This window comes from Biomphalaria glabrata, chromosome 10 (genome assembly GCF_947242115.1).
Source record: "Biomphalaria glabrata chromosome 10, xgBioGlab47.1, whole genome shotgun sequence".
Lineage (NCBI taxonomy): Eukaryota > Metazoa > Mollusca > Gastropoda > Planorbidae > Biomphalaria > Biomphalaria glabrata.
Genome location: NC_074720.1, coordinates 6,853,619 through 6,880,287, shown reverse-complemented (window position 1 = coordinate 6,880,287; position 26,669 = coordinate 6,853,619). Strand labels below are relative to the sequence as shown.

General features: G+C 38.6%; 2 protein-coding genes across 2 annotated transcripts in view; one reads left to right on the top strand and one right to left on the bottom strand.

The window, feature by feature from the left end:
* LOC106079354 (U1 small nuclear ribonucleoprotein 70 kDa-like) overlaps nucleotides 1–26,669 on the bottom strand; it is a 55,859-nt gene that overhangs the window by 18,752 nt on the left and 10,438 nt on the right. The window contains exons 2-4 of the mRNA XM_013240513.2: nucleotides 20,922–20,984; nucleotides 20,192–20,246; nucleotides 16,764–16,828 (exon numbers count right to left, since the gene is read on the bottom strand). Coding sequence (XP_013095967.1) covers nucleotides 16,764–16,828; nucleotides 20,192–20,246; nucleotides 20,922–20,984 — 183 coding nt within the window. The remainder of the gene's footprint in view (nucleotides 1–16,763; nucleotides 16,829–20,191; nucleotides 20,247–20,921; nucleotides 20,985–26,669) is intronic.
* Nucleotides 14,000–26,669, top strand: part of LOC106079353 (potassium voltage-gated channel subfamily A member 1-like) — a 105,962-nt gene continuing 93,292 nt past the window's right edge. Inside the window, exon 1 of the mRNA XM_013240512.2 lies at nucleotides 14,000–15,143. Within this exon, the coding sequence (XP_013095966.1) occupies nucleotides 15,120–15,143 (24 nt within the window). The 5' untranslated portion in view covers nucleotides 14,000–15,119. The remainder of the gene's footprint in view (nucleotides 15,144–26,669) is intronic.

Below are 26,669 nucleotides of genomic sequence, written 5' to 3'. Positions count from 1 at the left end.
GCTGAAGGCCACGGCAGAGAGGATACACCACTGAGACATTCATTTGTCTAAATAAACTCTCGCTTACGTTCCCCTGGCAAGATCCGCACAATGTAGATCAGGAGTACCAGGGCGATATCAGGCTGAATTCAACCTAAGCGATCACATGTCGTTTTTGAGGGCCCAACATAATCAGAGCTAAACAAAAACTAGTCCCTAGTCACTTTTTAAAAAAAACTTGCTTGTAGGTTGATGGTGGGTCTGTTTAGTTTAAACAGGCAGATAATGTATAGCTCATCTGATTCTAAGCCCACGGTTGACGAGGATGTCATAAGGCCAGTACAATGACCAATAGCTTTTATTTTTCTTAACTATATATATATATATATATATATATATATATATATATATATATATATATATATATATATATATATATAGAGAGAGAGAGAGAGAGAGAGAGCTAATGTAGAGAGATATAGAGAGAATAAATAACTCGTGTGGGGGAACCAACTAGTGGACTGCATTTATTTATTTCCTTGTATACAACCCTACCCTAATTAATGACGTACACTTTTCTCTTGAGAGCGTTGCCTGTATCTATTTCCTATGCTGCCTAAATAAAACTGACCGATATCACGTGACCCTAGGTCTACATATCGTCAAGCCAACCATCACAATCACTATTTGTTTAGAACCATATAAACAGAAAGATGTATTGGTGTGTCCGGCACTGTCTTCATGACCCAGACCTGACTGGCTCAGAAAGAAAGCGTGTTTTGTTTTTCCCTCCTATCCACGTATTCATCATCCCCACAGAAGGGCCTTGGACAATCAATGTCTGGAACTGTTGATTAATGCCAACAGCCTAGCGTGAGGGAAAATTGAAACTTGCTTAAATACAAGACAAAGAAAGGAAACTATTAAAAGAAGCGGTCTATGTGAGAGCCAAACACGAACTGAATACCAGAGAGACAGAGAGACATCCCAATGTCATCTACAAGGATGACTGCAACGAAGCAATATTTGAAACATAACAATCAATAGATAGAACTATGGGTTAGCGCGTTCATTCATACAGACCTTCCCGTTTTTATGTTGCAATGCAACTCTAGGCACCAATTCTGTGTGGAGATAGCAGTGCATGTAGATGTCATGGCTCGTATAGTGTAACGCATTCAATGAGCCCGCACTGTTGGAATCTATAACTTCAAGTGTAGAAGAACACGAACCCAGGTCTTTGATCAATTCTGTATATAGAAAATCTGATCTCACCTACCTATGTGTTGTGAAAGGCTTTGTGCAACATTCTAATGGTTTTGAACATGAAATATACTGAAGTCTGTTACAATAAGTCATAGACCGCCACCCCTACAACCAGTGTGTGAAGACAGGACCATGTAAACACCAGCAGTGCCATAGATGAACAGCCTCACTAACGCAGAAATGTCCAAATTTAAACACAATTTTTCAATGTTTAGATCTACGCCCTTGCGTAAGAGCAGTAATCAAACCCGGAAGCAAAACTAGGCTTACAGGAAGTAGGAAGAACTCGAGACCTGGTCACTAAAAGTCTTTTTCAAACACAGATGTAATAGTTAAAATGTCTTGTTATAGAACATACGGTAGTACAAAGAAATATTGAATTTAAACGTTGGCTTTTAAAGTGAATGCAGTTCCAGTTAAGTTGTATATTTACTGTTTTGATTTACCGAATTCGACTTGTATGAAAACAGATTCTAATCTCACCAGCAGTCTCTGTACAGCAGAGAGAGACGACCGACGTCATATTCTACACGTGGCTAAGAAATTGTATTTGAACCAAAACTGACTCGTACGTTTTATTTTCTTCTTGATTTCAAACGATCAATACAAGCTGTCTAGACAAAACTATTGGCATTATAAAACAGTTTTTTTGTTAAATTCTTTTTATTGTTTGCAAATACCCACAGCTGCAGCTAGTAATTTTTTCCATTATATATTGGGTTGGGGGGGGGGGATACAGATTAGGGAAACAAATCAAAAGTTAATTTCATAGACCTAAACCTGCAGAAAATGATGTCTAAATGGGTCTATGTTTGTTTTAGTCTATTCGGTACCATCACAACTATTTATTTATAGACTGGTGCCACCACATCATATTCAACCTGATACCATCACAACTATTTATTTATAGACTGGTGCCACCACATCATATTCAACCTGATACCATCACAACTATTTATTTATAGACTGGTGCCACCACATCATATTCAACCTGATACCATCACAACTATTTATTTATAGACTGGTGCCACCACATCATATTCAACCTGATACCATCACAACTATTTATTTATAGACTGGTGCCACCACATCATATTCAACCTGAGACCATCACCGCCATTGTATTGCTATTGGTTACATCGCAGCAGTCCCTTACCAATAGCAAGATGTTAATGACGAGGTGTTTGCTTACAAACTGTGTGGCATAGAAATAATGATCTTTTGAACTTGCCATTTACAATAAAATTCAAAAGAGTGGCTTTTTGAAAAGTGTGAAGGAGGAGCAGTCTTAAAATAATTCAAAAACAAATTCATTCACTTAAAAAACAAACTATTTAATTGTAAGCTTTACAATCAAAGCTTTGTCCAATTCTGCCCATTACCAAAGTGGAACTCCAGCAGTGCCGGTATGTACAATTAAGCGACTTATGAATAACATCTGAATACAGTACTGGGTAAATACGACACACACACATACAGATTTCAAAAAACGTCTTCCTACATGGCCCATTAAGCTGATTCTAGACAATTCTATTCTTGAAGTCATCTGACTGTCAAGCTGAGAGTGAAGCGGCGGCATCTTCTTTCACACCTCCGGGAGGCTGACAGTGGAAATAATCACTTAGCATCCACAAGTCAAGCTGAAACACTGAAATGTCAATAAGGCTTGCTGAAAGGCTGTTTGGAGACGTGTGACATTTAGATTGGAGAAGACGGATTGGTCACAAAGAAAAGTGATCGATTTCCAATACACTTATAGTGGCCGATACTACCTGACCATAAAGAACGCTGTGAATTCGATTGGTCAATATGTTATAGATCTCAGAAAAACAATCAAGAGGGAAGATATAAAATAAAAGAGGAGGGGGCTATCAGATAAACTAGAATTGCAATTACACGTGGATTGCACAATAGCAAGTGGCTGCTTGAAATCAGACGAGTACAAAAAAAATGAGACAAATGATTGTAGGTCAATGGAGCGGAAATCAAAGAGTCGCCCAGGCATAAACTGTGACATCAGGCTGGGAACACGTAATGCTCCAGGTCTAATGGAATGAACGCAGTGCTCAGGATGAGGCAAGGATTGCAACACTTTCAACAACATGGAGGCAGCAAAGACTTGAGCCAACAGAATAAAAAGTTGGTTTAGAATTCAAAATAATCCTAGTGGCGTTTTTTTTTTAATTTAAAAAATATGTGTACCCGTTCTATCAATTAGAATACCATGCTGTTTGAACAGATTGGGACTAAAAATGAAATACAAATACCAGCTACTATGCTGTTTGAACAGATTGTGACTCAAGATCAAATACAAATTAGCAAAATAACAAGAAAATGAAATAGTATTATGATATCTGAACGCAAAGAAAAAAAAAGGAGATAAATAGTCATAAAGTAACAACTATTGTAAAGCTGACTGATCTACATCACCACAAGTATAAACGACCCATGACAGAGAGTGGTCACGGTTTCACTGTAATCTGGTAGCGATGCCTACATAGCTATTGTATCACGGATCAATTCCGAGTGTGTGTTCTACTTGAAACCAGAAGGGTGTGCCGAGACGGGGCAGTCAGATTATCTGTAAAGTATCAACATGGGCCGCGTCATTGCACCAGGTTAAAGCGAGATCCTAGTCGTTATTGATCCCACTTTTAGACGCGAGGGTGGTGCAAGCAACAAGTGGATGCTGGGGGGGAACCAGTCGTGCCTTTTCTTTCAGGGGTTACAGCAAAGGGGGGGGGGAGTATTTTTTTTTAAACACTGGTCTAGCACGAAAAACAATTTGACTTGTAAATTTCCAATCAAACAGGACACTATTAAACGACATTGCGGGCCTTTCTAATGCTATTTGTGCTGTGTTGTATAGTGGTTTGTGTTCAGCTGCTGGACTTGTGCCTTACGCCATGGGTGTTCTTGACTACTGCCTTGTAGGGTAGTTTGAACTACTGCTGTGCTATTCAAACAGGTAAACTTCTGCTCATTCATAAAAAGACTTTTTTCACAGTGAATTGTGACAAATCAATGACACTAGTCACTTGATACAAGTGTCAAGTAAAAACTAGGGAAAAAAAGGGGGGGGGGGAGATACTGTGTGGTAAAACCAAACAATCAGAAGATAGTTTTAAGTAGACACGCGAAGGGGAAAAGGGTGGGGAAAAACGGCCACTCATGTGTCCATCCCGGCACTCTGAAAGCACGCGCTAGGGTGGGGGAGGGTGGGTGAGCAATATCGTTAGAATTCTATATACAAATAAAACAAAAAAGTGGCGGAGAGACAGGTATGCAACTGAAAGTGATCATTGTGTCAAGGAGAAGTATGGTCGGGATGTCATGTCCTATTCACCATGGCACCAACGTTACGTTTCTTATTCTATTAAGTCAGGGAGTGCTAGTTCGTACAATGACATGGACTTTTCATAACTACCATGCTTCAGGAGTAAATCTGTCTAAAAGAACATTGGGGAAAAAAAGTGTATTCTTTGGATTGTACAGTGTGTATTTTGAAATTATATTCAGAAAAGAGCACGACATCTAGATTGTGGTTTAGGAATGAATATAGCGTTTGAATTCACTGTGAAAATATGTGAAGGAGTTCTGTTCAAATCTCGCCTATTAATTTGGTAGCCTCATTGTAGCGCACAGGTGTTTCGTGTCAGCCTCTTGTGTTTACAGTGGCCATTACATCACACAAAAAATACAACCCCGTATCTTGTTGCGAAAGAGTTAAAGAAGAGGGCGGTGCGTTATCTGAGGCGGATTGTGTGAGCGTTACTTCAAATAGTTTCTCTTCAAAGAGTGCCTCATTCGACTTTGTTTGTTGTAGTATTGATGGCATCGTGTGTGGGCAGTTTAATAGGGTTCTCCAATTCCCATACAGTCCTGTACAGACTCAAGTTGTTATGGAAAGGAAGGTCACTGTGTAAGTGAATGGTCATGAAATGGGCTGAGAAGGATGTCTCAATCCTGCGTATATATTTATTGATAAATATGTTATAATTAGATCTATCTTAGCATCAAGTTATATCTCAAGTCTCGTCTTCACAGATCACACAAGTCAATAAAATTGACGCCAAACTGTCCAATGTGATCTAGCTTTACTTCAACTCTGAGATTGAGTCAAGATAGAAATCAGAACTGCATAGTTATAACGAGCTTCAGAGTACATGACGAGTAATGCCCTTGCATTCTTCCTTCCTATTTGGTCTATTTATCACCAGTTCAGCGAGGGAAGCTCCAGAGACGTATGTATGGCAGAGACTAGAGCAACTAGGAAGTGTAATCAACGAGAAACTGGAGGAGTACATTAACAAATTAGGATCAGATAGCATTAACAAAACATGAGGAGCACACTGTCAGACGTCTCAGGAGAGAGTTGGGTTACACTGGCGTGGCTTCTCAATCATATACATCTGATTTGATTGGATCATTGTTGGGTAGGACTCAAACACCTACACCAATGGAAGTAAGACACAGTATGTAGGTGCTAACCATCACACGAATGATGCAGGTATATATAGATAAAGGTAGCACTAAAGTCCTAAAATTGTGAATGAAATATAGTGAAATAATGGACAGTCTTGACCAGAGCATGTCAAAGTAAAATAAAATACAAAGCTTTTCTCCAGCCAAATCTTCCTCCTGATTTTCATTTTGTTGGTATCCTTACGGGGCTCATCTAGTACATTCCATAATAGTGTCTTTCTTTTACCAGCTCATCTAGTACATTCCATAATAGTGTCTTTCTTTTACCAGCTCATCTAGTACATTCCATAATAGTGTCTTTCTTTTACCAGCTCATCTAGTACATTCCATAATAGTGTCTTTCTTTTACCAGCTCATCTAGTACATTCCATAATAGTGTCTTTCTTTTACCAGCTCATCTAGTACATTCCATAATAGTGTCCGTGTCTTTCTCTTGCCAGCTCATCTAGTACATTTCATAATAGTGTCCGTGTCTTTCTCTTGCCAGCTCATCTAGTACATTCCATAATAGTGTCCGTGTCTTTCTCTTGCCAGCTCATCTAGTACATTCCATAATAGTGTCCGTGTCTTTCTCTTGCCAGCTCATCTAGACATTTTTTGACTCTCCTGGTAGGTTTTCACGAGTCCATTTCTTGTTCAATGAAGGTTAGGAGGCTCTCAAAAAAGCCTAGCGAGGAAGTTCTTCGTTGGTGATTATTTCTGTAAAGCATCTCAACCTCTATCCCCAAAATTGGCTAGAGTTCGATACAACAAAGAAAAAGGTTCATCCATGTACATCTACAGGTCATTGACAGATTCCATAGGGACATCTTAGAGTTTTGTATATGTTTTTTTTTGTGTTATATTCGTGGTGGACCAAAAAGAAATATATAAAATGAGATTTTTAAAAAATGTTGAAAGCAGAGGGGAAAGTTAACTATTGAAATAAAATGTATCACTAATGGAAGACAGCACCTCCCACGTCATCTCAGGACTTAAAGGTGAGAGCCACACTTCTAACCTTAACCAGTCACTATTTTAGTTTGGGTGTCACCTCCAGGTGAAAACATTTCAAGTGTCAAGTGAAACTCAGCAGAACAGAACCCAACTCCACTGCTTGAAGTTCGTGAGATTCATTTGTCTCCAGCTTGAGAGAGCTCCGAGTGTTGCTGACAGTAACAGAACCAACTCTCAAGGGAGAGAATGGCCATTGACAAGTAACAGACGAAGCAGATTAATTAAAACTAAGCAAGAGTTTATTGTAGATAGACACATCTCGTCCGATGCTACACACTTTTCCTTGGCTTCATATTTCATGGCACCCGTGCTGTGTTCTGAGAAGTAGGCTGTGATTCGATTCATCAACACAACAGCGCCATATTGAACACGTCCCATGAGTACGGGACCACGGTGTTCATATTGGGCTAGTTAAGTAGAGCGAGTGAGCCTTTAGCAGAGAATACCTATTTCCGGTAATCGTTCTATGATGTAATCAATTGTGGAAAGTACACAGGTCGCCATGTCCCAGGCATGTGTTTCTGGGTGGGAGGTGGAGAGAACATTCAATACCGACTGGTCCTGGGACTGACTCCACGGCAACGGCTCCGCATAATGGCTTCGAGTAGGTTCACGTGTGTTTCTCTATTTGTCATGTCACATCAATGGAGTTTTTAAAACAAAAACAAAACAAAAAATCTTTGTGACATGAACCTGATTTGAGTCGCTGGCAAAGGCAGTCGTCACTGTCAAAGTTTATATATAATATATATTTGTTCAGTCTTCATTGTTACCTTAGCTCTTTTAAAAACTAAGGGATAGAACCGAGGCACGTTAGCCTAAAGCGCATGCAGTTCTAACAATTCGTTCATTGTTATTTCAGGATACTATTCGTGATAGTGATGTCATTCTTGTAAGTAGGTATGTGCCAACATAGGGAGAACATGCTTAGACACAAACCATACATACAATCCGCTAGTTCCAAGACGGCGTGCCCCGAGACACGACCACACATGGACATACAATTCATGGCAGAATATGAATAGAACTAAAAAATGGGCAGCCCGAGGATCAAGTATAAGAAATGGTCCCTAACAAAAAGACATGGATTGCTGTGTGGAGTATGTTTGGAATATAGATTAGAACAGTTGGCGCGAGTCCATGCCAGTCCGAACACGGATTTTAACCAGCACAAGACGAGGAGGACGGCCCAGCCACTTTGAAAATGAGTATGCTATCATACAGTACCGGGGTATGTACCTCCCGTCCTGTCTATGCCATCTATTCATTGCTTCTAGTCCACTCCCAGACATACACACATTCATTGATATTTGTGTTTTTTCCTCTTCTTCTAACCGACACAAGTGGCTCCTCTCGTATATAAAAAAAAAGACACTTATATTGCGGCATTAGCCCCAGACACTTAAGAGACTGGCTGTGTGTCTGCTGCAAGTGACGTAATCATGACACTTGACCAAGACATTACAGGTCAGCAATTGCTCATAATGGGTGGTCTACTTATATACAATGCGTTAATCTGACTTTACTCGAATATAGCAACTACCTCCAAAGATTTTTTTTTATTGATTTCTTTTTTTTTTTTTGGGGGGGGGGGGGGGAGGGTGCGGGGGTGTTAATGGATAAAGTATTTAAGAAACCTAATTATGAAGAATGTGGAACGAGTTACTTTCTATGAGAACATAAACTTCAATTCTCAAAACGATTCTATTTTGTATGCACGTGTGATAGGTCTACATTGTAAATGCATTTGAATAAGATTTTTCGAGACCCCGGTAATTTATAATATGTAATAACACCCCAGAACAAGAAAAAAAAACTTAAATCTTTAAATATGTAACCAGTGCCAGGTGCATTAGCTTCTTATAGTGATATGAAAGCATGCAGTTTAATAACCCAAAAGATGCATGTCAACATTTATAAAAAAAACAACAACTAATATTTAATAGGCAGTTCGTGTTTGTCCGCATTATTTAGACGATATAGTTTCTGTCCTGACCAGCAGGGGACACCCAAGAGTTTGCTTATAACACAAACTCCCTTTCGTATCTTGATTTAAAAAAAAAAAAAAAGAACAGTAAGTACCACGATTTTATTGCCAATTAAAAGTTGTGCAACTGACCAAGAATCTAATGCTCAATTTCAATTCCTATTTAAAGATTTGTACTAGACTGTCTAATGTCTAGTGTACAATGAGGAGTCGCGACATCAAAGTTTATGGCGTCTGGTCAAAATAAATGTCGCGCAGCGATTTTTAATTCCGTGAATTTTTTTCTCTCTCTGGGAGTGGGGCAGCGGAGGTGATGGAGGACAGTTAAGCGGATAAAGTGGCAGTATAAACTATCGGCATTTCTACAACAAGGGACGGGCGATCAATACCTTGCATTGTCTTTGCCCTTCTTTCTAACTAGTGTCAGACCGGGGGGGGGGGGGGCGGGGCGCAGGAGTAATCAGCCATTAACTGCTATCGACTTGTGCACACACATCCACTGAGAAAGATAACCAAACATCAGCTATTGACCAGTATCACTGTAGGTAAACGGTAGAGTAATCAACTTTGTAGTCTAGCCTGACCATGTGAAATGCTTTTCATAGCAGAAGCAAGAATACAATGCCAGTATTAACCCGCAATTAATACAACTTTTTTATGTCAGACGGGAAATTTAGCTCCCTTTCCAACATCCGCCTACAGCAAATTTAGCTCCCTTTCTAACATCCGCCTACATCAGATTTAGCTCCCTTTCTAACATCCGCCTACATCAGATTTAGCTCCCTTTCTAACATCCACCTACAGCAAATTTAGCTCCCTTTCTAACATCCGCCTACATCAGATTTAGCTCCCTTGCCAACATCCGCCTACATCAGATTTAGCTCCCTTTCTAACATCCACCTACAGCAAATTAAGCTCCCTTGCCCACATCGGCATGCAGCAAATTTAGCTCCCTTTCTAACATCCGCCTACAGCAAATTAAGCTCCCTTGCCAACAGCGGCATGCAGCAAATTTAGCTCCCTTTCTAACATCCGCCTACAGCAAATTTAGCTCCCTTGCCAACATCGGCATGCAGCAAATTTAGCTCCCTTGCCAACATCGGCATGCAGCAAATTTAGCTCCCTTGCCAACATCGGCATGCAGCAAATTTAGCTCCCTTGCCAACATTCATAAACAGCAAACTTCACTCTTCTTGAGGGATAATAAAAAGTTTTGATAGTAGTATTTAGTGCTTCAAACAAACAAGATACAATTTTGAAGCTTTATGAAAATGCCCCCCACCCCTTTGAAACTGAATTATGTCTCGATAAACGAAGGACATTCTAGTGAACATCGAATGGTAATAATGCTAGGTTAAAATAACTTATGGATAAATTATAGAAGCTTTACAGAGGAAAACAATTCAACAACACATAGTCCACGATAATGAAGTGACCAAGATAATAATTCAAGAACACATATAGACTAGGATAGTGAAGTCATCAAGATAATGTGTAGATTTCGATCACTTTTCACTGTGCGAATCTCCTTCCCAACTAGTACCAGTTAGCCACGGAGTAAAGTAAGAAGATCTCCCGTCCCCAGCTCCGGAACCTGACTTGACTACAGATACAGCAGTAGACTGGCACTTTAATGGGATCATCGGACTTGTTGCATAGCAAGTATTCTACCCAACCAGCGCAAATCCCCAGCGAGCTCTCGGTGAAAGACTAAAGCAGGACTCTATTACCTTCAACACATACCGATTCCTCTTTGAAACACATGACTTTATGGGCTGAGACTAGGTGGAAACTTAGTGTAACTGACTCAAGCGAGTGCAGCGTGACTAGAAGTATAAGATGATTAGAGTACAGTCTAAATGTAACGTTGTCAAATGTAATGCAAACATCTTCATAAAATTGCATTTCAATCTAAACAAAAAAAGTTCTCCTGGCTTTAATGTTGTCAGGTATGGCGATGTTCTCCATCAAATTCAAATAAGTTCATTTCAACAATTAACTTGAAATAGCAGCAAGGCGTCCAGGTGAAATATCGTAGGACAATATTTGACAGTACGTTACATAGTCCGAGCTTCAAGTTGTATCACATGAAGCAGTTTGTATTGTTGGCGGTCCACCATGTGTGAGCCTTGTGTTGTAGATCCAGACAGCTGGCCCAACTAACACTTGCAGGCGTAATAACGTTACTGCTGCAAATCTTGAATAGAACTCAAAAGCAAGGCAAATTCAAATATACGAAATATTTACAGCTTTCGATTTCATTTAGAAATATGTAGAAACAGAAATTAAGTAAAATGTTGAGCTTCAACCTTTTATCTTACAATGAACACACGGGTGGACCTGCCTCCCTCTACCAATTCACACCCTTTCGTCCATTCATCTCCGACAATACTCATAACAAGTTACATCAGGAAATATATTATATATATATAAACACACACAACATAGGAACACTATGCCAAACTGGCGTGATTACAAATCATTCGGGAACGCTAAATGATTTGCTTAAAATACTAGATATTTCCTTCAGCTCCAGGGTTTCTCTTAGACCATATTAACACATAACACTAAAGTCTTCCAGCAAAGTGAAACACATTCAATAGACAGCGTCAACGATCAATAATGTGCGACCGAATCAAAATAACTAAAGGGGGACCTATGAACATTTATCTGGTCTGGTTTGAGAAGACAATCTGAATAGAGCACGCTTAGGAGTTATTTAGATGAAATAGATCTAGCGAACTTTTTCCTTCGAATAGAAAGGCATAGATAGATACATAGATAGACAGACAGATAGATATAATCCTTTAAAACATTTGACTTCCCTCATCCAAGACACATTGTCTGCTCCCTCAGTTTGTTATCCATCTCTAAACCAATCTTCGGAATGGACTAAGTATCCACTAATTAAGCCTAGCCATGACGTGCTATGACCACGACACGTTAGTGTGAGACGTCTGCTGGGGGCGACCTCTAGAGCCGAGACCAAGGAACATTGTTTTAACTAACATCTTCTCCTCCCTTCACACGCACAGCCCAGGACATGGGAGACAACCCGACCCCCCCCCCCCCCCCGTCATGCAAGAGATTGGAAGGGCCCAAGTTTTTGAGCTTAACAAAACTCTAGCGCCCTCCTTCCACCACCCGGTTCACGTGACCACACGTGTTAGAAGCTGGACGTCTCTAACAAGATGGTGGGATGGACTCATCATTTAACATTGAATGCAAGCCTGGTCCCCATGGAAGGGGCGCCGCGGAGAAAAACGAAAAAAAAAAAAAGAAGAAATGGAAACGCGATATTACTTGGCCTCTCATTTGCCACAGCGAGTGTCGAGTAAAGACAACTTGAAGACTATTGACATACGGCTCCACCACAAGTGACCAACAATGGAGAGATTCCACTAGCCTTCACTGACAAGACCGGACACAATCTTCTACCGTCCATTCCCCCCCCCCTTTCCCAATCTCAACTTTTTTTTTATCCTCTGTGAGTTAGTTCGAGTTGTATGTTACGTGTCTAATATACTGTACAAGTAATGTTTCAAATCTACAGTATTGTCAATTATAAGTTGAATCTGTTTAAAAACATATTATAGCAGATCTTTTCCTACAGTTAATTGAAAGCGAGGCAAACGTAGCTATCCATCCTTCCATTTCGAGGACTGTCCCCCATATTCTTCTTCGAGACATCTGTATTTCTTAAGACTAGCTAGTCTCTGCACTGGATCCTTCCACACCCCATGTCCGTGGATAGGCTCACATAAATTAGACTCACTATAAACCGGTAGCACAATATTTATCGGAAATTGTAAGCTGTTCCTAATGCAGCTGAGTTGGCAAAACGCGAATTAAGCTCCATGCAAGCTGTTGCAATCGTACTAGCAGTCGATGACAACTCGAGAAGCATCAATCATTCAGCACAAGCTCGCCTCGCTTCTAATCATTCAATAATCCTAAAGAGGTCTTGCATCGATGTCTACTTCAAAGACAAGGAACGCGGCATTCAAAGTTAAATGATCTCAGACACAACTTTCAAGTGTACACACAAGCTCGAAACTTTGAGTTTCTCCGATACACCAACCCATTCTAGCGCTGCACGACACACACACACACACACCGAACCAATCGATTGAGTCCCAATAGATGACACCAAAATGTATGAATGAAACGCCCGGTGCTTGCCTGCAAGATAAATGTATTCCCTTCCATAAATTGATGTGTATAGTGTCAGCCTGGAGGTGATAGCAAGCCAATGTCTCTCACCAAGATGTTATTGGTGATGTAGCAATCCCTAGTCAATATACAAGTTAAGTAAACCTTTCTGTACTGGGCTCAATGTACTCGGCCCCAGTGAAACTATATCTGTTCAAGCTTTTGTCTAAAAAAAAAAGAAACAAATAGAATGGCCTAAGCTGACTGGAAAGAGTTAAATCGTTGCGATGCTGTGTTAGCTTAGCCACTTACTGTTTGTTTAGTGCTCTGTATTACGTTCTAAAATATGAATACATCAGACAAACTGGGCTGGTATTCATTAGCCAGTGACATTAATTGCCCGAGTCTTACCTGGCCTCTGTTATGTAGGCCTCTACCGCTCTCATTTAAGGGTAAACCAAAAGGAAGCCTACTTACAACCTACATCTGAACTGCTGTCGTCACAGCTGTACATGTGTAGAAGCAATACCCTGTGCTTGCGGTGTACATTACATAACATAATGTCAACCAGGGATGCCGCGTTGGTACCACATTGTTAACTTTGTACAGGCGGTAAATGTTGGTAAAAGCTAGTGATCTAATAACCAATGAAATGTGTTGGTCGTACGTACACCTGGCTCAGTAGGGGGGGGGGGGAGTTTTTGTTTTTTTTATAAATTCTCATTAGTATTTACCCCAGCTCGTGGCTGTAACACTGCAGTTCTAGATAGAAACGATATAGAAGTACCCTATACAAGAAGGTGCTGTTTTTTTTATGTATGTGTGTGTGTGTGTGTGGGGGGGGGTAGTTTGAGAGTGATGGGGGACCGATATAATGTAACTAGGCTAAATAGTATGGTGGTATTATTAACTTATCACTACCTATCTTTCGATTGCCCAATAGAATATAGTTCCTTGTTAGCTACATCCTATGACGTAGCAGTCTAGCGCACTGCTTAACTTTTATTGATGCATCTAAAACCTGACATGTACTTGAAACTCTCCAAGGAGCCTGTAGCGCCACCGTCTCCACAGAAATGAGAACCCTTCCCATGCACATCAAGCCTAAGCTGATGTTGGCATTCTTTGTCGTGAGCTGCTCGTTCCAAGACAGATACATAGGCAACGCTGACATGAACCATTGTTTGGTGTCTTCTCCATTAGTGGCAGTCTTGTCATTCTAAGTGCAATCATTTTTAGACTTACTTCAAATGGACCAGTGCAGCTTATGACTAGTATAGGCAGCCGCTTCGCAATCAGAGCATTTTGTATTAATTTCTTTATTGATTCTTAATTGTAATAGTCTCATAAATTATATTTGTAGCCACTGAAGGATTAGCGAGCAAAGGATTTCGTTTGATTCATTCATAGCCAGGGATAAAAAAATAAATTCCAGCAAGGGGAAAATAAATGAAGCTCGATGTTCGCCTGGTCTTCACATGAAACAGCTTGTCGACATGTTTTGTTGTCTTCTCTTGATCACTTGACGTGGGGGAGATAGGTCACAAGAGACCACGCCAATCACTAAGTCCACTATATGAACTTCATTTATCTCCAGTGCTGTGTTCAAGTGACGTTGTGTGCGACGTGTGACTGGTTAGTGTTTTCGGGACCAGGAGATCGAGCTTGAAGGACAATGACAAGATGGTTAGAGTGGGCAACAAGCGTGGACCCAGACCTGGTCGGCAAGACTTGCAGAATAGAAACTAACATGATTAATTTAGACTTGGAACAATCGCCTCGTGTGCCAGAAGGTCAGAAGAATCGAATTTTATTTTCGCTTGCCGACACGCTGATACTTCAGGGATTAAAGTTAGTGGAAGCAGTTGGTTATAACGGGCTGTGTACAAGTTACTATTGACTCCATATGTCACTCGTGTGAGGAGTTACACATCTCACGGGTCGACATAGAAAACAAAGTGAATGGTGGTGGCTGTTTTTCAGTGTGAGTAGCTGTGTTTCGGAGTGAGTAGCGGTGTTTCAATGTGCGATACAAAGACGGAATAGTGAAAGGGTCAACGATTAAACTAGAGATGTCACTATGAATTTGTTTTTTTTAAAGAGTATGTCGATGCTAGAATCTGGTAGACAAAAGGAACTGAAGCATCTCAGAACATTGTCCAGTGATTTATTCATAAACTACGATTAATGTGCCACGACCCAAATAGAACATTATCTTGGATATGATCAGTCGTCTCCCGTGTAATGTCAGATCATGTTTCGCATAGTCAACAGAGAGGTGAGCAGTGTGTCACAACTCACGTTTATACGGTGTAGCATTACTTGTCTGTGTCAGTACAGATGTGTAGAAAGGGTTTAACATTACTAGCACGTGTCAAGGCTAAGACATCTAATAATACTAATAATGTTTTTATCCATAAGGAAATTGATCTTTTGGCATTACACCTAACAAAACATTATGACCAGAATATACATTCACACCAGAATCACTCATAATTTATATGCGAAAATGTTTATATCACATAGTTGAATTGTATTTAATGATTTGATCGCCAGTATAAAGGTCACTGCGCTTTTCGGTATTACTAGAAACGAATCTGACAAAATCGGAAGACATACTCAAGATCTCTCGGTTGATTCAGAACTCTTAGAGACATCAAATGATTTATTTCTAAGCAAGAAGCAGTGGTTTGTAAAATGATGCTCTAAGTTGGCATCACAGGGTAAACTTTCGAAGTGGTAAACTTTAGGAGTGAACGGCCTTGTACCTTTTAGATAATATATACAACATTTCTATTGTTTTGAGCAGCCTTTTTTTGTTGATAATCGAGACCTGTGTCTTGTTTCTGACAAGTTCACCCGATTTCCCAAGCCAATGGCAATGCACGAGTGTTGACAAGTAGATTCAGACTTATCTGTAGGACAGCAAGTAATTCAAAAACAAAAAGCCCCCCCCCCCCCCCAAAAAAAAAAACAAAAAAAGAAACATTACAGTAGTGCTATACCGGTACCCTATATAATACTGCAGATACCAAAACTACTGAAACGTTACTTTATTGAGGCAAGGGAAGAAGCGCGGCTTATTGAAACCTATCAACAAACAAATAATTTTTTAAAATTCTTTTTGACAGACAAGTCCTCATTTTATGAAGCTGATGACTTTCCTACGAGCGAATATTTTACTCTTAATAACCATTTTACTTTTAATAACCATTTTACTCTTAATAACCATTTTACTTTTAATAACCATTTTACTTTTAATAACCAACGAATGATTGAAATAATGGAACATTTTTTATCCCACCCTTCCCCAAGCGTATGTATAAATCTACTGATCGAGTATACAAAATTCTAATGCTAGGCCTATAGATCTAGACTTAGATGGTGCACAAAAGGTTTTGGAACTATTAATTTATTAAACTCTTTAATGAATAAGGCCTACATGGGGAAATACCCTAATACATAGTATGTTAAATATAAAGATTGTCTAGTCCTCAAGCCAAATTTAGGATAGGATAATTGTATTGGTCCAAACGAAAGAAAATTCCATTTGACTACCATTGTCCACCTCATAATTACTATTATAACAATATAGATGCAAACACTAACAACAAATACATTTTCTTTATGCTTTGAACAATTATAATGGTCAAACCAGAGTTTTCCCAGAAACTCTTTTCTCAAATATTCATATCAGCGTTAAAGCCATTTTTTGAGTTCTGTGTCCAGGTTTTTGAGATGGTGAATTAACTAGCTGAATAGAGTAATTATAAAAAAAAAAATGTTTTTAACAACAAGGCACTTGGGAACTTTGGGGGAGGGGAGGGGTATTTGTGTTCACTCCTAGCACCTGTTGTCCAAGAGTTTAACAGTAAACTTCAATGACAATATTACTTACAATTCTGGCCACAAAAAGTGTTTTGAAAGGATCCATTGTGGAATTTGGATTGCTGGATGGGTCCCCTAAAAACAAATAGAGGAAAGGCATGAATACATTATTAGAATCAACAAAAAAATCTTTGTGTGTTTATTTGATGAAATGAAGAAAGAAAAAAAAGTAAACATTTTTATTAATTAGAAGACAAACATAGAGGCTTTTATTGATCAATGTTACCAACCTCTGGAACTTGTTTAGAAAAAAAACAACTAAACAAGAACTTTTGATTGGACATTTCTCTACCTGGTGTTTACTACACACACAACTACAGCAAGCTGCACATGTGAAAAATCCAGGAGGGTAACATGAACATAAGCATCCAAAAAATTTTATCTACACAGCAGCATCTATCATCTGTGTCTTATCTAGGCAGATACATCACTCTCTAGCACTATCATGATACCATTATGTCATAGGATGGATGAAATACTGAGTTATATCTCTACAAACAGTGACAATACCTCTACTAAGCCTATAGCATTAATCAAAGGGAAAGTACTCATAATAAGAATGACAAAATATCCTGCAGTTGGCCATAAAATAAAATGGAATTATTGTCCCCCATAGCAATGGACTGATATTGAGACATTGAGTTATGCCTTATATACTGGAAACACAAGGAAACAATACATAACTGAAAAAATAAAAGGCATCACTAAAACTATTGACATCAACTAATACAATTTTTAAAACTTTCAACTCCAAAAGAAACAAAACTGAAATGAAAGGTGAAATATTAAAATATGCAAAGCCCATTACCAACATTACAAATATGGCTGCCATATTTAAGCATTCAAATATAGAAGAATAACAATAAAAATAATCTCAATGCTTCACTGATCAATGTTACCAACCTCTGGAACTTGTTCAGCAAAAAAACCCAACTAAACAAGAACTTTTGATTGGACATTTATCTACCTGGTGTTTACTACACACACAACTACAGCAAGCTGCACATGTGAAAAATCCAGGATTGACATTGGCATTTGGATGGAATTTATTTGTGTAAACCTCTTAATAGAACTTCACTTCGACAGGATACATTGTTTTTTAATGTTCCATAGGATGGAAAGTAAGACAGGATACATTGTTTTTTAATGTTCCATAGGATGGAAAGTAAGACAGGATACATTGTTTTTCAATGTTCCATAGGATGGAATTACTCCCAACAGAGATATTTGGAAGGAGAGTAGTAACTAAGTACACCTAGAACTTCTCACTGGTCAATGGTATTAACAGCTGGAACGTGTTCTAACTTGGCAGTTGAATGGCATATATTTCTGTGGCCTATAGATCACAAGGCCTGGAAGTAGAACTTTTTACTTTAACTCTTTCAGTGTGGCGTTACTCTCAGCCAGTCAATTGGAAGACAATATTTGTCTCACTATATTTATAGTGTTGAACTTTTTATTTCTCTAATCTTTTTTTTTTCCACATGTGAGAGTAATTGTTCTTTGTTTTGGTTGTAAATTGGATGCGGGACAAAGAGGTTTTTTTTTTTAATGACAACATCGTGTTAATGGTTTTGCTTTTTAAATTTATATCATGGGACCCTAATTACTGAGATAATAAAATTTTATGTGTATTTTGGTTTTAATCTTTTATTAAATTGAAAGTGACAAATAGTGTTTAGATATGTGATTTTTCAATTTCAATATTTATGTCTTAAATGTAGAATTATAAGGTTAAATCTTTCAGTATGACACTTTTTTGATGAACTTAAATTTTTTTTTTCCCCTTAGTAAGTTTAAACTTATTAAAATTAATATTTCCTTAAATAATTCATTTTATTTATTACCATTTTTTTTGTAGCCAAGTCATTTTTCTTTAAAATAAAATCAAACATGTTAGGTTATATTATAAAATAAAAAAGTTAGATTAGTTCTAGCAACACTAACCCCTTGCAAATTTTAGTTCGTCCTGGAAAACTCAATTTTTTGTCAAAATAATACGAAGAAAAAAAAAAAAAAACAGCAACAGAACTTTGTGAAACACTTTGTTTTTCACATTCTTATATGATTCTTATATGATACAAAACCAAAAGATATCCTCTGTTGGTATCATAACTTTTCCTTGCAATATGGCACTATTGTAAGTAAAAATCAGTTTATCTTGATACTATCCACGGGGTAAAATGTAATAATCTTCAATCATGAAGAAACACCCAAAACAAATAGTAAAAATAATTTTTTAAATTAAAATTTTTTGGGATGCCAACTAAAATTGCTTTTAAAACGTTACAAACTCTGAAGAGAAAGATCTCTGTCATCATTGTTATAATTCACCCAAAATGAGGACAAAGAAATATAACTATATATAAATTAAACATTTGGAACTAAAGAGGTAGGAAAGTATCAAAGAGTACACATAGAAGTTCTCAATGGTCAATGTTACCAACCTCTGGAACTTGTTTAGAAAAAAAAACAACTAAACAAGAACTTTTGTTTGGACATTTTTCTACCTGGTGTTTACTACACACACAACTACAGCAAGCTGCACATGTGAAAAATCCAGGATAATGAAGCAGAATTAAAACTAATACATGATATCAATCTAGTACTATCAATCTAAGAGTAAAATCATGAACATATAGTGTAGGAAATATGCCAAGGTAATCAACTGAGCAAGGAAATTCTATTTAGGTGGCTTAAAATCTCAGTCGTTTCCCTTTGAACCTATAACAAAACTTTTTGAAACCACCATGGACCCAGTGTTCATGGAAACCTAATGTATAACGGGTAATGTAATACAGTTTTGTGCTGACTGGCACTTGTCCAGGTAATAGAAAACAACATATGTACCCTAAATGAATACATTGTGAGCTGATTATAAATGATAATGTGTTTTTCAGTGCTATTTAAAAAACAATCCAAGTAAATAATATAAAAATTGAAAGCATATGATTACAATAGAAATGTTGTGCTGAAAAACTCATAGAAGCAGTGTGTCCCCCTTCTGTTTTACACTTTTCACACAAAAATATATTCATGCACCACATATAACATATATTCGTCTTGCCGTCCGGGGAAGGGGGTGCGGATGTGTTGCGCTAAAACATAATCTTCGATTCTAAAGGAACATCCAAAACATGGGGGGAAAAACTCCTGACTTTTCTAAAAGGCTATGCATGTAGGACTGGGGGATAAAAACTAGATTTATCCTAAGAGTACATAAAGTTTAATCAGACTTTTAACAAATTAAGATTGCATTTAAGTGTATACCAAGATGTTCTAACTGTTTGCACAAATGTTAGGTGTCATGAAATCACTTTTAAGCAAACAAAGGCATTACAATGTAGCATTTCCTTTCATTATTTTAACAATGCCTTTTAAATTCAGACTCCATAATTTTTAACTACAATATTCTTTAAAGAGAGACTTTAAACTTACACAAGGCCAAATCTTGTTCCAATTTGTAAGCATGCTGCTCCTGTCTTTCTTTGCGCTAAAGAGAAAATTTTTTTTTTTAATTATTTTTTTTAAATTGCTGTAATGAAATGTAATAATAATAAAAGTCAAGTTTTTTTTTAATACATAATGCAAAATTCACTTTAAGATTGTTAAACTTTCTTAATACCCTTTATGCAATTAGTTGCCAATTTTGAAAGAATTCATTTAGTTCTTTCCTACCATCCTAATTATCTTACAACAATAAAATCAACATGAAAGAAAGTTTTGCTACTCTTAGCTAAAAGGAAACATTTCTCAAGCTGTATGCACGACCCAGCTCTGTACTTTCTAACATGTCCCATAGAGACTTGTGAACTTTTTACACTTTTACAAAAAACCTCTGTAGTAGCTGATTACCACAGTCCCTCCACCCCACCAGCAACAGGTAGACCATGTGTAAAAGTATTCCATCTTACCTACTTCTATCACCAACACACTGCTCTGTTTTCACTTTTTTTTTTAGGTTCTCTAAGATAGACATTTTACCCCTCGATATTGGCCATTTATTTGTCTTAACTTTGCTGTCAGCCTTTGTTAGGCAGCAGGAGTCATTAACACTTCATCATTTAGTCCACAAGTTGACTGCTGAGTCTGTATACATTCTCTAACACACAAAACTTCTTGGGGTGGATACCATGGCCTGGATGGGTATACAGTACACAATACTCACTTTTCTTTCTTTCCTCTCATCCCTTGTCTCAACACGAGTTGGTGGAGGGGTGTCTTTGGGGTCCTGAAACATGACAGCAAGTCATTAGAATCATAGAACAAAAAAAACATGAGAATAGCATTAGCTTCATTGTCTTTCACTTCACGCTGATATCAAAACATCCAATCCAATGACTTAGCAGAGTTTAAATCTCTAATTAACATGCACTTTCGACAATTATCCTCTCTTTTGAAGGATACTCCCATTCAAAAGATAAACAAAACTAAAGGACCAAAGATCCTCAGTTTTCAAATATGAAGTCAGTTAATGTCTCATAATGGTCCATTGAGGGTCGTTGCTGTGAATGCAGTCTAGAGGTGCTCTTATGAATCAGTAAAAATGACCCACAGCTCTATAGTGAAACCCAGGTACTGACCACAACTTTTCAATGACATCTACATTTAATATGATATATCATTTATGACAGTAATGTATTAAAGCTATTAATTTAATAATAAATGTGAAAAAAGGCACTTGGCAGATTTTTTTCACCTAATCTATGGAAAATTAAAGTCCTCATTCCTCCAGTGTTAATTATTTTGACTTCACATAGTTATCTTCATGTTGCTTTTAAAACCCTTTTCTAGAAACTGCTTCCAAATGCTTCAGAGCAGAACTAAGAGCTACTGAGCTTAAAGAAGAGTTAAAGAAACAGAATGTCATCCGCCCCCCCCCCTCCTCAAACAAAAGAACACAATAAATCAATTCTCTTTTTCATCTGCTGCTGGTTTAGACTTATCTGACATACAAAGGCTCAGTCTAAATATAGCGCCATAAGGTGTGTCCTAAGCCGTGCCGACGTAACAGAAGAGTGGACGTAACAAATCTGGGGTAAATGTTTTGCCAGAGGTTCAGAAATAGAAATGAGCGTGAGCAAAAATAGCGTCTGGCTTAACTCTTCACCTCTCCGCTTTTCTCTCTCTCTCTCTCCATCCCTAGCTAATTTGCGCAATGCAATTTTCAGGCAATTTTTTTGTACCGCGTGTGCAAGGCACATCTAATGGTAGGAGTCACGTGACCGGCGCCAACCTAATAGTACCTAGTCACATTTACTTAACGCAAACGTCTTGAAAAGTAAATAGGCGCACACCATTGTTTGCATAAGATTCTGGTGCCGGATCGAGTAAGCTAGAAGCCCGTGGAAAGGCTGTGCGTGCATGTATGTACCTCGGGGAGGTGAATGGCGATGGCTGTACATTTTGAAGCGCTAACGCAGAGTCCATTAAATTACATTAATTGACTTATTGTTAGTGGCAGCGGGCCAACAACGTAAAATTGCAGCTTTCACCAAAGTAATCATCTATGTTTATAGTCTGCGTTATCAGCGTGTTGATCTTTCAACAACAACAACACAAATTTTAGTATAGAGAGAGAGATAACTGGAACACTTGCTCGAGTTAGAGCTTACGAAGGGGGAACACAAATGCAACAACAAACAAAGAAAAACAAATCAAAAACTAAAAGGGGGAAAGAAAGCGTATTCGCGAATGAAAAGTGGGTTTCATCCCTTACTTTCCCTGTAGAGGGGGGGATGGGGGTTGGAAGTAGCTGGCACGCGCTGAAAACTAGACGACCTTTGTGACGTCAGCTCGCGAGTGGCCTAGATTAGCCAACAAATTTAGATCTCGACGTGAGTACCTACCTGTAGTTTTGACTCAACTCCAAAGCAACAGAACTGGATACAACGCAAAACTGTCCCCGCGACGTCATAGAGGAAGTGTTTACAACGGTATGACCCATCGGTTTTTGTTTTTTTTATAGGAGTCGCTTCAGAGGAAAGACCAAGCCGCCACACTCCCGAGTCCCAAACGTCTTGTAATAAGGTGAGGGGAGTGGGACAGACTCGAGCACAAGAAGTAGAATCTCAAGAAGACAATTATTTGTACGGGGTTGCCTTTGTAGAGTGCGTCTTCCATATCCCTACAGCAGGCTTAGCTAGGGTCAAATCTCTTAGGGGAAAACGTTGGGGGGGGGGGGGGGGGGTCTGGGATAAGGTTTCTATGCAAATAATTCACGAACCCATGGTTTTATTTTTAAAAAGTAATAGAAGTTAAGAGAATCTTATGTGTACAGGACACAAGCGGCTAATACATTTTGTATCAGTCTTTCAATTATGGAAGATGCAAAAAGACTCCAAATAAGAGCATTTGTGTCCAAGTTTCAGCCCATTTAACATCTCGTCTGTGACCGAACATAGCCCAAACAGAGACAATGAACACAGACAGCATAGACAATGTCTTTTTTGGACAATTCACAAACATTGTGTAAATGGAGTGATGCAAATGGAATTATAACAGTATGTTCAGGCCTGTTTGAATAACGAAAACAAGTTTAGTTTGAAAACTGCTTACAAACAATCTGCAGATTTAGGAGCTGGATTTCGCACGGCAATCCAAAGTTTGCATGGGACCTAACGATTGATTGTTAAAGAGCGCAGAATGTAATAGACATAAAGATGTCCCCATGAAACTGGGCGCATATTCATAGAGTGAAACTATTAAAATGGGACCGATCCTCTTTGGCTTCACTATTCAACTTGGAGGAGCCGAATTTCACCTTGTCAAGGGATGGCTATAGTGTGGACATCACAGTTCTTAACTGCACCAAGGGTCAGCGCACATATATTGACATACCAAAAAAGTAACGCACTGTTCTGATTGATCAGTACTAGAACTCTATTTTTCCCATCCAAATGTAAAGGAAATTACCCATTCAATGTTATATAAACACTTTTCGCTTCTCCCTGAGACTTACTATGACTAGCAGTGTACATACCATGGTAAGGTAGGTGGGTTCACATCTCCACTCCGCAGTAATCAACAGTTTAATGAATTTCGTGTGTGTGCTGATGTTAACAACAAGCGCTCAGGGCGATAGCAAGAAAAAGACAGAAGGTTATTTAGGTAAGAGTATTAGATTAAGTGCTCACACTCAGAAGTGATGCTTAAAATTCTAGCTGAGTAGTTGTGGAAAAGAAGGAGGGGGGTAAGCCACTCTTCTTCCCCCCCCCCTACCCCAAGCGTTCATCTTCGCCCAAAAGACGAGGATATGCAATGCTATGTAGAACAACATAAGGCACCTGAGTTGGATTACCGTCCAAAATGTCTGTGTCAGAGAAGTTTGTGGTGATAGTGTTCAGTGGATCCATTGTTATACAGGAAACAAAGTCATTGAATCCATGTTACACGGGGAGGAGACTCGATGAACCCGTTGCTTGATATACGGGCGGGATTGAAACATTTGGCGTGTGTACATAAATATACAACGAATGAGCTCAGATCACAGCCACGGTGAACTACCCCGGGTTCAAACCTAGCCGGCACCCGGCTCACAATGTACAAACGATGACAATGCCTGGATGCTAACGTTGCCTCGGCTCATGGCGCTTGTCAAGTCAGCCTCGATCGGTGTCGAAGTAAGTAGATTTTTTGTTAGGTGTCTCTACATTTCCTTAACAACCGACAGGGCAACACTTCCGGTGTGTTGGAATAGTGTATCTGCCTGTACACAAATATATTAAACGCATTAACGGACCAGGGATGATAGCACGCCATCCTGCGCAATGAGAGCCGATTATATTTTGGGCCATGAATAGGTAGTGCCTCAATCGGTTTGGTCTGCACTAATTATAGACACTGATAACACTTCTTTTTTCACGTTTACTTAACTTGGATGAGATCCATCCATCATGTTTCACTTCGTTAATAGCTTGCATCTACAGACTACAGTGTTTACATCTATCTAGGGCTACAGTGTATACATCTAACTAGGACTACGTGTACCGTTATTTGGAATGCTAAACACATACAAGCACAATGCTTTAGGTACTAGACAAGAGTCAATTTAAAATAGTATACTTACAAGACATTTTTACCCACAATAATTTAACCTTTCAGTAACGTTGTCTGAGCACATTTCCGAAATGAATAAAACTATCCACACATTGAATACGAATACTTGAACGAGTGGCTCCAACAAGAACAATCACACAAGTTGGAATCACACTAGTGAACGCACAAATACTATTTTGTTACAAGTCCAACTAGTTATTTGAATTTATCTAACAAATGAACCTCGACAGCATGCTTGCGACTGCTTATATAGTATTTCAAAAGGCGCGTCTGTCCTACTTAGTTCAAGACAACGATGTGACTTGCAATACTTTTTTTCTCTTTCGAAGCATCCGACAATGTTACGTTTTTTTTTTGGGTAGCAGATAGGGTCCAGGGTTCAGTTACTAACACAGTCCTACTAGTTAATAGGACAACGCATTTCATAGATTAAAGATATATACTGTAACCATAATCTCTCAATCTCGTTTTCTCAAAATTGTATCAGCTTTGACAAGAATGGAGGGAGGGTAAACACTTGAGATCTGAAAATAAGGGAATGAGAAACCAGAATAGACATAACAGTCAAACAGAAATACACTCTCGTGTTTAGTTTGGAAGACTTGGTCTCAGATAGTTCAGCAACACTAACCCGATTGTGCGTTAGTTAAGAGGACTATCTGTGCGGCACCTAGCGTTCAATCAGTCACAAATAACAACTTGAGAACAGTATGTTCAGGCGAAGTTTGCAACGGAACAGGAACCTTTAGTAGGAATGTTTGTGGCAACAGAAACTAACAACTAAGACTTCCTAAACAAATCTAATGTTGTTATTACCTTCAGGCTACCTATGGAAAACAAACATTTGGGGGATGGGGGGGGGGTACGGTACTGGTACCTTTAAAAATAAAAAAAGATCGACTTTTCTGTATTTCCCCAATCGGTCAAATTTCAAAATCACCAGATAAATATTTTTTTTAACTATTTACAAACTTGGCATCTTGGGACAAAAAAAAAAAATCGTTTGAAAATGAAAACAAAAAATGTGAAAGGCTAACTAACTAGGCGAGGGGGAGAGAATTAGTGATTTACCGGATGTTGAGGCAACACGAAGAGTGTCAAAACCCTCACTATATGTTGTGCAGCAGTTTGAAGCAGCCAGTCGGAGTGTGAGTATCTTAGTGGCTTGTTAGCAGTCAGCTCTAGCCCAAGCCTTGCCTGTACTGGAGAGTCTTACCAGGGATTGACAACAAGCATGTTATTTATACACGTCTTTAATATACGTTGACTTATCTATCGCCTTCTAATCCAGTCAAGTGTAGGTTTTAAAAACAATGAATGGAAGAAAGATAAAGAAAGGTTTCTCAATAACATACGGTGAATGGGAACCAAAGATTCATTTGAAAGAGTAGTTGTAGAAACCCTGGCATTCACATCACTAATTCTGTGAAAGTAATATGTGCTACTAAGGTCTGTACAGTAAGATGTACGATTCAAGTCAGTTGGCATGTTATTGTCCCCACTGAAATAGTTGACCTTGTGGGAAAAAAAATAGTTTTGTTCTGTCTCATGTCCTGTCCCCCATCCTTGTACTAAACTCAGTGGAAAGACAGCCTAACACAACGCTAAGACAATCAAGGTGTACAGGGGGGTGCTAAGTGTTACGAGACCTTAATAACAAAACAGCATGCCATCCCAATGGACCACTTGTATAAGAATGATACAAAAATACCACCTTATAATAAGACTATTTAAATAGTGTAAATATCATAACACTAAATAAAAGAGTTATTTAAATAAAATAAACAAAATAAGAGGCTAGACTATAAAGAAGAATGAGACGATAGCATCTATGAATGTCTTAAAAGCAGAAGGTGTT